The 14,541-nt window shown below is 40.2% G+C and overlaps 1 protein-coding gene across 1 annotated transcript in view; it reads left to right on the top strand.

Moving 5' to 3' along the window:
• The window catches only part of akap6 (A kinase (PRKA) anchor protein 6), a 113,119-nt gene that overhangs the window by 79,209 nt on the left and 19,369 nt on the right, over positions 1-14,541 (top strand). The window contains exon 10 of the mRNA XM_066669601.1: positions 11,203-11,349. Coding sequence (XP_066525698.1) covers positions 11,203-11,349 — 147 coding nt within the window. The remainder of the gene's footprint in view (positions 1-11,202; positions 11,350-14,541) is intronic.

The following is a 14,541-nucleotide window of genomic DNA, read 5'->3' as shown; positions in this document are numbered from 1 at the left end:
AAGTCCCTGCTTATTTCTCTCATTGAGAGCATGTCATGTGGCACACAGCCCCACCTCTGTCCATGCTGCTGGGTGCTTGGCACAGAGTCCCACATCCTAGGTCAATACAGTATCTCAGAGCTGTGACATGGTCATTGGCATGGTTTCAGTCAGCTTTTCCCACTCATCTTTTGGGAGCTTGTGCCACAGTTGCATTTTGTAGTGCAGAAATAGGGTTAATACCTTTCTGCTGAACCTGATAAACATTTACAAATATAGAAGCTGATTCTGTGTCCATTTGAACAATTGTTTTGAAGAAATCAAGGGATATTTTAGGGCCATAGCACAGCAGTGTTTTGTATATGTTGCTAATTTATATAGTAGAACTAAAACAAATTGAATTCAAATATCAGAATGAAATTTTAGGCCAATGTAAAACAGTGATATCTATATTTTATTGAGTGATTATGTTGTCACGACTGTTAATATTTTTATAAATATTATACAATTTTGCAATATTTTCATGTCTCCCCAATATGCATGTATATTTGTGTGAGTATTTATGCATTTGTGTGTGTGTGTGTGTGTGTGTGTGTGAGTATATATGGTCCCCACCACCCCAACTTGGGTCTCTCTCTCTTGCTCTCACTCGCTCTCTCTCTTTCTCTCGAAACCCAGATGAGCAATTAGAGTGTGGAGGGCTGTGGTTAAAGCAGCTAAAGCATGTGCGGTGTAAAGACATGAGGAGCAGCTGGACAGCAGCAGCAGCTTCAGTGCAGCGGCCCTGGAGAAGAGCTCAAACCCTGACGTGTTCTTTAATATGAGGAGAGACAGAAGCGCAGGGATGCTCATTATCGATCTACAAACGCTGCTTCATTCACTTCTCTTAAGTTAGATGTTGCCATAACAACACTTGAGAGATGCAATTTAGGCAATCGGAGGGTCTTTGGAAGGGATTCTCTCTTGGGGTTACCCCACAGTTCTATGCAGGGTTGGAGTGGGGTGATAATGTTAGGTGGCGAGGCAAAGAGCACCAGTGAGCTGTCAGTACACTAGATATGTTTGACTTATTGGAAATAATAATGGAAAGATTGAAATGGTATATTTCCTTAGAGACATACCGATGGTCGTAATGATCTGTTTATGTTTAGACAGACTTAGTCTTAATCTTTAAGTCTCAGATTGGGAAGTGGATTAGATGGTTTGGAAAGGAAGTGTGCGTGTGCCAATGTGCATCTGAATGCTGGAAGGCTTGAAGACAGCCAGCTGGTCAAATATCTGTTTTGAGGTTGTTTTTTCCCCTATAGCTGTGAGGAGTTTTTTTTCTTTTCTTCTCTAAGCCTATCACAGGCCTGTCAGGCAGTAAGTATGTTTCCCAAAACTAACAGAAGAGTGCACTTTTATATTCACTCCACTAGATGGCACACTTTCATCCAGAGAGCAAGAAAAGTGACTAGGGTGGGGGAGTTGGTTGGTAAAGACTTTTGACACATACACATACACTCTTGCATCTCACCATGTTTGTAAGCAGCCTTTGCTTTGTTATCTCCCCTCAAAAACATTCTAATTTAACATTGATTCTCTAACTAAGTGCCCTATCGGTTTAGGGGATGTGAAGAGCGAGAGTGAGGGGATTCAGACCCTGGAGAGTAGGAACGTGGGAGCAGATGGATATATTGTTGTCAGCAGTTCGGATGGAGCCCATTATACCATATGCATAATTCACAAATACAAATATGCCTGTTGACAAGAGCAAAAGCATATCATTTACAAGTCTGTGTGGTGGGGCTAAATTCAGTGCTGGGAATTGGTTTAGAGATTAATTAACAAAGCATCCCCCCATCGCTTTCCCCATCTCATCAGCAGCATTTCACCGCCACTGCCCTGATGATTTCTGCACCGCAGAGACCCACGTGAAAAATTCAGCCTAAAATTATGGCTTTGATGCACTTTAGCATATTTTTGCACAGTTAGAGCAGTTTAGGGGTGGTGAACATGTTTTCTTTTTAAACAAAAACCACATCAGAACAGAGGAATTCTGCAGCAAGGGCAGAACTCTATTAGTGCAGGATGCTGCTGACAAGATTCAGTCTCAAAATAACTTAATGTGATATTTAAGACTGTATTTATGAAGTTAATCATCATTGTTCCTAACTGCTGCCAAAAAAAGGGAAAAAATAATTAAATGGGTTGTATTGCAGTTTGTAACAGTTTATTATCAATTAAAAGGGATTTCTACGATTGTGGGGAAACGCAATTCTCTCTGGTTTGTTTACGTCCAGAAGCTCAGAATATTTGAAGGTGGAACGGTATGTTTGAGGAAAAAACTGTTGTTTGTACGTGGCTGATATTAACCTGTCTGTAAGATTTATTCAATGTTTGAATAAATGGAAATGTATCCCGGGTTTGGAGACTTTTCCACTTCAAGTAATCCTAAACAACAAAAACAAATCAATATTACCCACATATGAAGCAGGAGTAGAGCAATATCCTCATTTTGGTTCATGCTTTTCAACAAAATTCACCAGCTGCTGTTTCTGCCATCAACAGACAAAGAGAGAAAGCCTAACATGGTGGACCAAGACAGTTTTTTTTTGTTTGTTTTTTTTAACTCATTTACTAATACCGTGGCTTCATAAGTACCTTCAACCAGTTTCCAGCACACAAACAGACTGGAGAGCTAGCAAATGGTAAGGAAACGTCACCTTTAATACCAATGCATCTGTAAATCAATACTATCTTATATTCCTAATAAGACTGAACTGGTGCAGAGAGTTTATCATCCAACACTACACATGACAAAGGTTGTATCCCTTGTTCTAGAATGGTAGCTTTAAAGCAGAAAGAAATATAAAATATTCAAACTTTAAATGTAAATTTTGGAACGCCTCTATTGGGCTGTATTTCATTTAGTATTTACATATTGTAAAGACCAAGTTGCAGGTTCTAAATCTGTAAAACAAAAAACCCAACCAAATGTCCAAATGTATAATGCAGTTAGGTGTTCTCTATTTGTTTTATTCTTGAGTGGAATATATTATTATCTGCTGGTGCACAGTCACATAATGAAAAATCTAAAGACATTGAGAGATAGACAGGCAAGCGTTTAATAGAACACTACAAGTAAAACATTAAATGTATACATTTCTGTCTATGTGACCTAGGGCACAAACTAGCTTGATAAAATAGACCAGTTTTGGTAAGGTTTGGTAAGGTTGACATTAAACTTTAAAGGCTTATTCACATGACTTGTTAAAAACTACTTGTTAAAGAGCCATCCATTGAATGGTTTTTAGTGGCATTGCACCAGATAACTCCAGAGGTTCTTCAATCACCTTTATTTTTTTAGTGTAGTGTACATAGACTTCTCTACAGCTGTACTCTGGATTATCTCCTCAACCCAGGGTTTCTTTACACGACCATGTCTGTGAAACCTGCTCATGGCTTATATCCTCATCTTTCTCTGTTTGTCTCTCTGCTTCCAAATGTTTCTCTCTTTCCCTCTCTCTCTCTCTCTCTCTCTCTCTTTCTCTCTCTTTCTCTCTCTCAAAGTGCATTTCCCAGTAGCTAGGCAGTAGGGTTGCAGTATTAGCATGTTTGCCTTGAAGAAAGCACTGTGGGGCTTTGGGAAAGTTTACTCATATGAGTTGAAAGCGGTGAGATGAGGGAGGGGGTGGCGCTCTAATTTGTGAGCAAATACTCCCATGGTTTCAGGCACAGAGAGGAAGACACATAAGACAGAGAGAGATATAAAAAGGAGCAAAGAAGATGAGAGACAGAGGTAGAAGGTTGAAACAGGACAGAAAACTCATGCTGCATCTGCTTCTCCAGGTCTACTCGCCTTTTCCCTTCAATAGCAGTCATAATGGCATTTTAATTCAGTGATGTAATGTTGGCTTTGTGCAGTTGGAGCTGAGGAGGGGAGCGCTCCTCTCCTCTGTAGCGGATGGCAGGCAGAGCGTTGTGTCATTGTCTTTCTCTCCTGTTGTTTTACTGGCTCTGCTCCAGGATACTGGACAGGCCTCCACAGCAACGGACAGCTCTCCAGAAAAGAGAGAGAGGGAGAGAGAAAAACTCCTTACCCAATTTCCAGTTTGTGTTCCCTCACACTGTGGCTGTTGTTTTCCTTTTTTTCTATCACAGTAAAAGCTGAGACCTTACACACACACACACACACACACACTACTTATATAAATATATTTGTCAGAAATTAAACATTATGTCCAAAATTCATTATTAATGAGTCAATAAATATGGCCTGAAATTACTAGAAAAACAAATATTACGTTAATTTCCATCACAAGTAAAGAACACTTTTGCCTCTTTCAAAAAATGTACCTGTTTTTTTGGATAGTGACAGTGTACATGAAATATGTCCCTGTATAATAGTGGTTGTTCTGTCTGGATTTGGGTTTGCATTGGACAAATTTTCTGCCTTTCTGTGGAAAAACAATTTTTCAGTAACTCCGCAAGGCACTTTAAATTCAACATGTAATGCCCTTGAGTCCTAGAGTGGACAGTTATTCCATACAAAGAATGAGACAAGTAACACAAATTTAGAGAAATACCACTGAATTACTGAATTTTTTTGAATGTTTAACTCAGGGCTTACAAACCAAATAATTTTGTTCAGCCCTGAATCATATTTCTTTACTGTGTTCCAACTTCAGCATAACATTCATAGACTGGTTCATGCAAAATAATGCAGTGATTAGACAACTACCACACTTGAGAGTTGTGTTTTTATTGCTAAGGACGTGTTCACGCTAACATAGGAATGTGTAGAATATAACAGTTTGTGAATCAGTGGCACCAAAATATAGCTAGGAGATAATAATTATTTACAGCTAAGTCCCGGTAATAATTATATAGCTAGAAGCCCATAATTATTTACTGAGATTGTCATGATAACATAATTAGCCTATGAATTGTTTAATGACGATAGTGAAAAAGGCTAGAGACACAGTAATGTAGTAATAACTATTTCCTTCAGTCATGGACTGTCAGCTCTTGAGATGCCCCGCGGTGTGCAAAAAAAAGGTGATAGACTGAATTAAAACAGTGGAGAAATGTTGTCATGCTGATGATCCAGAGACATTTGGAAGTTTGGAGGTTCACTCTAAGTTAAATGTAGCAACATTTAAAAAAAGTTTCTCAAGAGAACCATCACTGTTTGTTTGAACCCTGTAAAATGGTGTAAAATATCAACAATAAACTAGATCAAATTCTAGATCTAAAACACAGAAAACAGTATTATAAATGTGTATGACAATTAAAAAAAAGTTTTTCACTACAGTTAGGTTCACAAACTCTTTTGGAGTGCAAAGTGCAAACACTCTTTTCTCAAAGTGCAAATATGTGTATTGAACTTAGTAGTTAAGAACCTAATCTAGATCTGTGCAGAGTAAATCTAACAGTACTGTATACACTGGTGATTCTGTGTGAGGATATGTCTCAGCTACTGTGTGTGTGTGTGTGTGTGTGTGTGTGTGTGTGTGTGTGTGTGATGTTCCCTTGCTCTGCTGTTGTGGAAAGCCCAAGGGAATTCCCGTCTCACCTGCTGTTTTGAAGGAGTCTAGAGAAACAGTTGCACGGTCCCCAGAGGAACGGAGAGATATAGCATTAAACGAGTGTGCTCCCTCCATCATCACATCTCGTGATGGGCCCGTCGCATTCAGCACTCCCTGCTGCATGTTCTCCTGTCACAAATCCTTGGGGAAAAGAAACAAAACAAAAAACCCAGACAGATTTTATTTTCTATTTACTAACAGCATTACACATTTCACTGACTGCTTATGTACTTGTTGTGGGCTTTTATCACACTGTACACACTATTGCATAATTATCCTTCTTGTATTTCAGACTGGTTAGGAATTTGAATATTATATCTTTAAGGACAGTTGATAATTGCATCAAAATGCAGGAAGTATCATGACCTCTGTAATTTTATCTTATCTCTTGAATTGCATTCTAAGGAAAATAAAAATGTCCTGAGCTTTGTTTTTTAGCAATAGGAAATCTGTTATATGAAAGTCTGTATGTTTCTAAAACGCTGTTCTTTCTTGCATATTTTTTGGTAAATCTATGAAATAATATTTTTAACAATGCTTCACATCTGATCTTGGTATATACAGTGTTAAACATCTATCTGTGCAGTCCACTCAGCCATCAGCTTGCTTCACGACCCCCCACACTAAGTACCCTCTCCCCACAGCATCTCTCCCAGCTCCTTTAAGACGAGAAATGCACTCTGCGCATTTCAGTTCTACAATTAAACTGAAAGGGCCGTGTTGTGGGGCAGAGACTCGCGGTGGCCGCCACTGCGCCATTCATCACCAAGCTTTTTACATTGACCTTGACACCCACTTCATTAGAATAAAGATTGTCTAGCATTTAGGTTACATTGTTCCCTTACGCCCAGACCCCATGCAAATTCCTGCTCAGCCGGAGCGGCAGTGAGTCTGTCAGAGGTCATCTGCATTAAATGATTGCGGCTATTTTCTGACCACTTCTTTTCATTCCACTCGTCCCAGCTCCTCTCCCTGATCTGCACAGGAGCACTACAACTGCTGCTGACACCCAGAGCTCCACAGAACTTGGACTTCTTTACTGAAGTTAGCCAGGAGAGCTATGCTGCTCCATTTGGGGAGAGGAATGTGTTAAAGATGAAACTATGCCAAGGAAAATGGGGAAAGAGGACAGGCCCATGAACTGTAGATATTTTTTCTCTTTTTACCACCCTTTTCCACAAGGTGGACATTCTGCCAGATGCATTTATTAGTTAGTTAGTTTGTTGTGGTTTAGAAAGCTAAGGAGAGGAAACGCTGTTCTCTCTCCTTCCTCCTCAGTTTGGTGCTTTTTCTTGTTCGGGACCCGAATTTATCTCCATTATTATCCCATCAGTCAACAGCAGACAGGCCGGCACTACAGAGAAACCTCGAGCAAGGAAAAGGCTTCCTCTGCCATTCTGGACTACAGGAATAATTAGAATTAAATTATTAATGAGGGATAGTTAAAAAAGATTGTTTTATGATTCCCTATTAGTGAATTTGCTATTCATTTTAATATTTGTCATTTGATTTATATGGTGGATAATGCAATACAGACCCAATTAACAATGCATGGCCTATGTAATATGATTTTCAGTTAATGCAAATGGAATAAGCTGGAAGAAAGCAAGCGATTCGAATTCCCAAATGTAATTTACTCGACCGGTTCTGCCTATTTTAAATGACACTGCACGTTTTAATTTTCCCTCTCTTTTGAAAGGTTGCAAATTTATACTCATCAAGCTTGGCTGCCATTCATTTACATGGTAAATTGCTTCAAAGTTTTCATATCTGTCACTTTCACACCTATTTGTGTTAAAAACATGAGCGGCAGAGTCAGAGAGGTGATTTTGGAACATTCCTTGGAACAGTTTACCAGATAATTTTTGCTAAATTTCCGAAGTCGCACTGTTTGACTGAGCTGCGGTGCTTAGCGAGCGAGTGCAGCAGGCCAAATACTCCAGCCTGGCATGGTTATTCAGGCTTTAGTGGAGTGCAGAGCAGGGCCCAGGCCGAGGTTTCTCCGCCTCTTAAAACACTGTGCTCTTGGCTGATTGCATTGTTTCCTGTGTTTGTCCGATGAAGAAAAAGTGCCACGCTCAGAGCGGAGAGGGGGCAGCGGAGGGCCGGGCGCTAAGACTCACTCTCCAGCACAATCCCTCCTCCCTGAACCCACAGCTGAGCTCCAGGCCCAGGGCCCCGGATAAAAAGCGCCTTTGTTCGTCATTCAATGGCATTAGGCATGGGCTTCCTATGGGGGTCACCATCAAGCCTTGTGCAAAGACAGAAGGGGAAACTGAAAAAAAAAAAAACACCTCAAAACACAATTCCATGCCATCAACAAAATATATAATCGAATATATTAAGTCCTGCAAGATTAGCTTTTGAGAGCAGGGGTCCAACCAGCGTCAGTCATAAAATTCTTTAAGTGAATAAAACTGCCCTCACTCAGTCGCATCAAAAGAGGAGCACAGCAGCGGAGACGTCAAACGTTTTCTCTTTTTTTTTCTTTCTATGTAGTATATCATTCCAGGTTAAAGGGCCTGCTGTTGCAGTCTCTCTGTGTGCTTTAAGCTATCAGTGACCTGACTGGGCGCCTTTTGTTTATTGATCCTCTTGAATTTCTCATTACGACTTTGGAAATCGGACTAATGCATCCTGTTTAGGGAGAGGGTGGGGAGGGTGGGAAGAGGAGGAGAGAAAATGTCTCAAATTCCTCCATCCTCCATATTGTTTTTTCTGACAGTTCCCGTTATGGATAAAAGGGAACGAGTTCCCAGGGTTCCTTGCCTCTTTGCACTCATTGTATGGGCCTATAACCTCCTACTCTTTGCACAGCCACTTCTTGTTTCCTGAAAGATGCCATTGTTTATGCAATTTGTTGCAGCTGAATGTGTTTTTTACAATCTAAAGTTGATTTTGTCCTCTTTGAAAGCTCATTCTAGATGAGGTCTGGAAAAGCTGGTGGAAATTCTCCTGGGTCTCAAGTTGACCTCTCAGTGACTGGCTACCTTGTTCTTAAACACAGAGGCGAGAGAGGGATGAAAAAAAGACGAGGGGGAAAAAGTGTTTGACTCAGGCCTCAATGTGAGCCTTCTATACCAGTTGTAAAATGGCGTATTCTTCTGGTCACCATGGTGACAATTAACAGTGTTTCAAGGCCTTTTGTTCCAGGCCAGTCCAAGCAGTTTTTCTCCCCCCTCCTTTTTCTGAGCAAAGTGATTTTTCACTGGAAAAAAAACACAACAGCCACCCATCACAGAAGCACGGAAGCAACCATTTTACATAAACAGTTGAGGAACCACTTCCAATTGGAAGCTTTACATCTTTCTGACCCTTCTTTTAAAGTGGACATGTAGCTTTTTTACTTCCTGGTCTTTCAAGCCGTGAGCTCAGCCATCATTGAGAGGCCTTCTGCTCTCTCTGCTCAGCTGCATCCCGCTTCCATCAATAGCCCTGTTCTCCCCCAGACCCCCCTCTGTTCCCTCTCTCCATCTTTCCCTCCGCCTCTCCCTTTCCTTCCACAGTCTACTGCAGACATCAAGGGTGTTGGCAAGATATGAAAAGGCCCCGAACTGATTAAGTAATTATCAGTTTTCCCAGCTTCTTTTAGTTGGATCTGTATCATGAAAGCATATCAAATTCCATATTTTGTACCTCAGAGTCAATTTGTAGCTCATCATCTCCCGGTCTGGCTTCTCTCGTGTTTTTCTGAAGTGCTTCCCCTTTTCTTCATGCTAAACGCTTAATATGGCAGCTTCAGTGCATCATCAGATGAGCTCTAAATTACTTTTTTCCCCTCCATAGATTCATTTTCAGGGCAAAATAAGAATGGTACTGCTCACCTTTTGATTTAAAGCCAGGGCAGTATGAGTGGTTTAAATGGCTGAGCATTGGGAGCAGTGATAGGAATTCTTTTTCTCACTCCAGTCTGTTTCCCAACGTGTTAGTCTTAGCATAAAATGATTTAAATACACCCCGCATCCGCCTCAGTTCATGGAGCCTTACTTCTGTTGTCTCAACATGTTACGAAGACTGAACAAACTTTAATTTAATGGGAAAGATGAATCTACAAAAATGCATTAAATGAGCTCATGTGTGACTGCGTTTTTGCTGACATTTCCAGTCTTTTATGTTAATATGCCAAGTGAATTAAAATTATTACTGCTTGTTGATATTTCATCTTTTTTAATGACCATCTTTGCTCAGTGATATATTGAATTTGTTTTGAGAAGAAGTGTTAATGCTGTCAATTCATCATTGTAGGGGGGGTCATGGGGGGCAGTTGCTGATGATTTTATTTTAAAATGTACCTGGCTTATAGTGTTGGACTTACTTTGCGAGAAAGTAACATTTAAACAGGGAAAAAGTCAGAGACTCTTCCTTTGTTTTGTTTCCAGTCAAAACACAAAATTATGTTTGATTCAGGATGTGTCTGAGGATATTATATATAAAATAGTCCACTTGATTAATGAAAGAAAAAGACAAATTAAATAAACTGATCACATTTATTTGCTTTCATTTTCTGTTTGTTTTTAACAGCTGTGTTTTGGATTGGCAGCAATCTTTTTTCAGGCATGGTTTAGGTCCGATGGCAGTGCCAAGTTCACAATGTATGGCCTGTCATATCAAGCCTGTTATTTAATTTTAATACAGCCCTTTGGCCTAATGATGTTTCCCTTCAGTGCCCATGATGATTCATATTCTTGTACAGTTAAGTTAAACACAGGAGTCTAAGGTTAAATACACTAATAGGCAAATTGGAAAAGAACTTAAGAGCTGAAAAGTGGTCTAGCACTAAGCTAAGGTTCTCCCAAACCTTCTATGGCTTAACACTTCCTTCCACTCATCTTCTGTGTTCAGTTCCACCTGCCTACTTCCTCAACATCCACCTCCACTGCCTGCTTTCTTCATCAATAACATGGTATTTTTAATGAAAGGGAAAACTCTTAAAATCAATATGTGCTGTCAACAAACAAATTGTGTAATCCCCTTTACTTTTAAGAGGAGTGTCTTTACTTTGGCGGCCACTATTAAAAACTGAAAGGGATGGATGGCTTAAAAGGATGTGTGATACTATCTCCATCAAAAATGGCGACAATGAAAAATGAATCCTGGCCTGATGACAGCAAGAAGAGGGGAAAAAACAGAGTGCATTTAAATATTTAAATGTGCTTCTGCCGTAATGATAAATGACAACCGAAAACTAGAATCAAGTAGCTATTGATGCAGAAAATGAAATGGGGAAGAGAGAGAGTGAGAAATTAACCAAAAAAGGTGCAAGATTGAGCAGCATCAATTTCAGCCTTTACAGTATGCTTGTCTGCCATTTAACTGAAAATGTCACTTCTTAAAATCATCAAATCTGTGATTTGCTGCTTTGCATGGGGATTACTGTCCAACCTCTCATAAATTTTGCTCAAGCTTATGTGCTCAGATATGATCTGAAGTACTCACACTTAAATATTCATTTGATTTGGAGAATGGGCTCTCTTTTTGTCACAACACACAGCATGCAGCCTTGGTCTTCTTCATAGTTTTGTGGCATTGCAGGAGGGTAATGTCATTTCTGTGCCAAATTTATTGATGAACTGATATTATGAAGTCATGTAGAGCAGAAATGGTATATGTAATTTTGATAAATCTTAGTGTGTGTGTGTGTGTGTGTGTGTAGGGGAACAGTATGGAGATGACCATGTGGCTACCTAAGAAGACACAGCTTCTGGGTTGGGCAGAGAGTCTGAAGAGGAGCAGCACAGAACTGCCTGCTGACTTTGAGCAGCTCATCACAGCTCTCAGAGACAAGTGGAATCAACTAGAGGTAAAATCTTCTGCCTCCCCTCAAAACTCATATCGCAGATTTAGTTTGTCATTATATATTATTCCTGTCAGTATAAAACTTTTTACTTTTTTCACATGTGTAGACTCTAAGATACAGGTTATTGTTCTGTTGGTTTTAAATAAATGTACGGCTGCTTTTATACATACACAGAAGTTATTATTCAAATATGTGCTCTCACAGTTTCCCTGTGAACCCATACAGGTTACTTGTAGATAATCGAAGCAGGCTTGTGTATATGTGGTTCCTTTGGGCTAGGATTGATTTGTGTCAATAGCATTCAGCCAGATTAGCATAATCGTCATTATCTGGAAACTGAAGAAACCTCGTTTGAATTCGTGCACCAAATATCCATTTGTTTCCGCTGCAGCAATCAATGTTAATTAGAGCCATATTTAAAAGAATAATCACTGACAGTTGGCAAAATGACCATATCCAAACTTTGAACGAGGTGTGCGTGTGTGATCATCTGGAGTGTGTTGAGTGGCATGGCGTTAGTGGCAGGAATGAGACGGCAGTGGTGCGGAGAGTTCAATCTGAGCGTTCCTGCTCCCCACGCTGTGCATTACAATGTCTCAATTGCATATTAAACAAGCCTATCAAGTCAGCCATTGGCATCTGCTGTGCTGACACAAATTGTGAATTAAATGAAATTGATGTCCTCTGTCGTATATATTTATGAAGACAGACCATTCTCTGAAGTATGCTGCTTATGAAGAATTTATGATTGCAAACTGCTCCAGAACCAAATAAAGTGGCAATAAATTCCTATTTTTTGCAACCTGACCCTCCAAGGGCATGGATCTCACCTCGTGTCTAGACATTTGTCACACACCAAAAAACAGTAGCGAGTCCGTTGATTATTCGTATTCGAATAAGCAGAGAAAGAGATGAAAATGATAGAAAGACAGCGACAGAGAGAGATAGTTGGGAGTGCATATAGATGATGAAGAACTGAGGTATATACACTGTTCTCTCTGCATATTAAAGCTTTTTTTGACCTCTCAGCAAAATAGATATGACTGAATCTGTTCCTCTGAAGGAATTCATTACAGCACTCTTCGTCATACCACAGTGGAAGTTCTTATTCATGCCCCATTATGAGAGACCTTTTTGCCCTTTCCTCCTCACCTTGCACAGCTTATTATCAACAGCTCTGAGTCATCAGTTTAATATGGCAACAACATAAAATACGTAGCAAAAGTTTTTATTTACATCTTTCAGTCAAAACGGCTGTAAACTGCAAGTTATTAATTTTTCAAAAGATATTTCTGAGATTACCCAAGGGAATATATGATTGAGTAAGAAAGTAAAACAAATAAAACTTCTGAACTTCTGTAGACCACCCGATATGATAAACAGTGCTTAAAATTTTTATCTTAACAAAACAAGGGAAAAATATCTAGGTGCCTACTGAATTGGACAGTGTGATAATTCACTGGTTTCTCTGTCTGTCCTTCCACTGAGAAGACTATATAAGTTCTATAAGCAGCCACTTGCTTGTTGTTTTTTTTTGTCATTGATCTAAAGTTGAAAAATCCACCATACTGCACAACAGTTCTCACTGATGAATGATTATTCATTTATCCGTCTTAGCTGATGTTGATTTAATGCTAGATTTTTTTTTTTTTTCAGTTTTTGAAATATTCCACTGATATCAAAGGTGATTCATCATCAGTTGTTCAGCATAACAGTCAGTCAATTTAAACAATAAACACGGACATACTAATTAATATTAATAAACGTTGATTGTGAATAATGGGCAGCACAGTGGCGCAGCAGGTAGTGTCGCAGTCACACAGCTCCAGGGACCCGCTCCGGGTGACTGTCTGTGAGGAGTGTGGTGTGTTCTCACTGTGTCTGTGTGGGTTTCCTCCGGGTGACTGTCTGTGAGGAGTGTGTTGTGTTCTCCCTGTGTCTGTGTGGGTTTCCTCCTGGTGACTGTCTGTGAGGAGTGTGGTGTGTTCTCACTGTGTCTGTGTGGGTTTCCTCCGGGTGACTGTCTGTGAGGAGTGTGTTGTGTTCTCCCTGTGTCTGTGTGGGTTTCCTCCGGGTGACTGTCTGTGAGGAGTGTGGTGTGTTCTCCCTGTGTCTGTGTGGTTTTTCTCTGGGTGACTGTCTGTGAGGAGTGTGGTGTGTTCTCCCTGTGTCTGTGTGGTTTTCCTCTGGGTGACTGTCTGTGAGGAGTTGTCCATGGTCCAAAAAAGAAAACAAACGTTGGTAGGTGGATTGGCTACTCAAAAGTGTCTGAAGGTGTGTGTGAGTGAATGTGCGAGTGTGAAGGACTGGCGCCCCCTCCAAGGTGTATTCCCGCCTTGCGCCCGATTATTCCAGGTAGCCTCTGGATCCACCGCGACCCTGGACTGGATAAGCGCTTACAGATAATAAATGAATGAATGAATGAATGATTGTGAATAATTGAAACAGTGAATATAAGGTATGTTTATATAATTTTTTTGTAGTGGTTGGAGAGAATCATGTGCTGAAGTGGACAAACAGTGATTACAGACTTATGCACTGAAACATGTAATCTAAAGACTAACACAAAGAACCTGAACACAAGATCTACACAAACTACAGTGATATGAATGAATAATAATCAAGATTGCAAACACAGGGCTACAGGATACACCTGTGAGCTCTGTCAAATGACTGCCTAACAGCTAACAGGGACATTCAGCGAAACAAAGCACATACTGTAGCTTAACACAAGATCAAAGCACAGAACCATAGCATCTCAGTGTTGAGCTATACCATTGGGTCTTCTGTGGACAGATTCAGTTTTGCATTTTGAGACAAGACTTTTTTTTTTGTTTGCATGTTGAAAACCAGCTCATAATGCCTCAGGTTTTGTTTCAGGTGAAAGGGCCCATTTTCACATAGCTTCTAAAAAGCACTGTCCCGTTGCTGGTCATTGTCTCAGCATTAACAGCGCAGTGGGACAAGAGGAACACAGATGTGTTAATAAAACCTGGAGCAGGGAGGGGGCTTAGGGAGACAGGGCCACGACTGAGAGCTTAATTGATGCCGCATGCTGAAATAGCCACTTCATTGCTGAGTCATAATCACATCTGTTTCCATTACAGCTTTCTTACACACGGCACACACAAAGGAAGGACAATTAGAGTCGCCAGTGTGTGTATTAATTGGATAATGGAGTGTTTTGTGCTCGCA

Source organism: Hoplias malabaricus, chromosome 1 (assembly GCF_029633855.1).
Source record: "Hoplias malabaricus isolate fHopMal1 chromosome 1, fHopMal1.hap1, whole genome shotgun sequence".
Lineage (NCBI taxonomy): Eukaryota > Metazoa > Chordata > Actinopteri > Characiformes > Erythrinidae > Hoplias > Hoplias malabaricus.
Note: the sequence above shows the minus strand (reverse complement) of the source record. Positions and strands in the feature narration are given on the sequence as shown.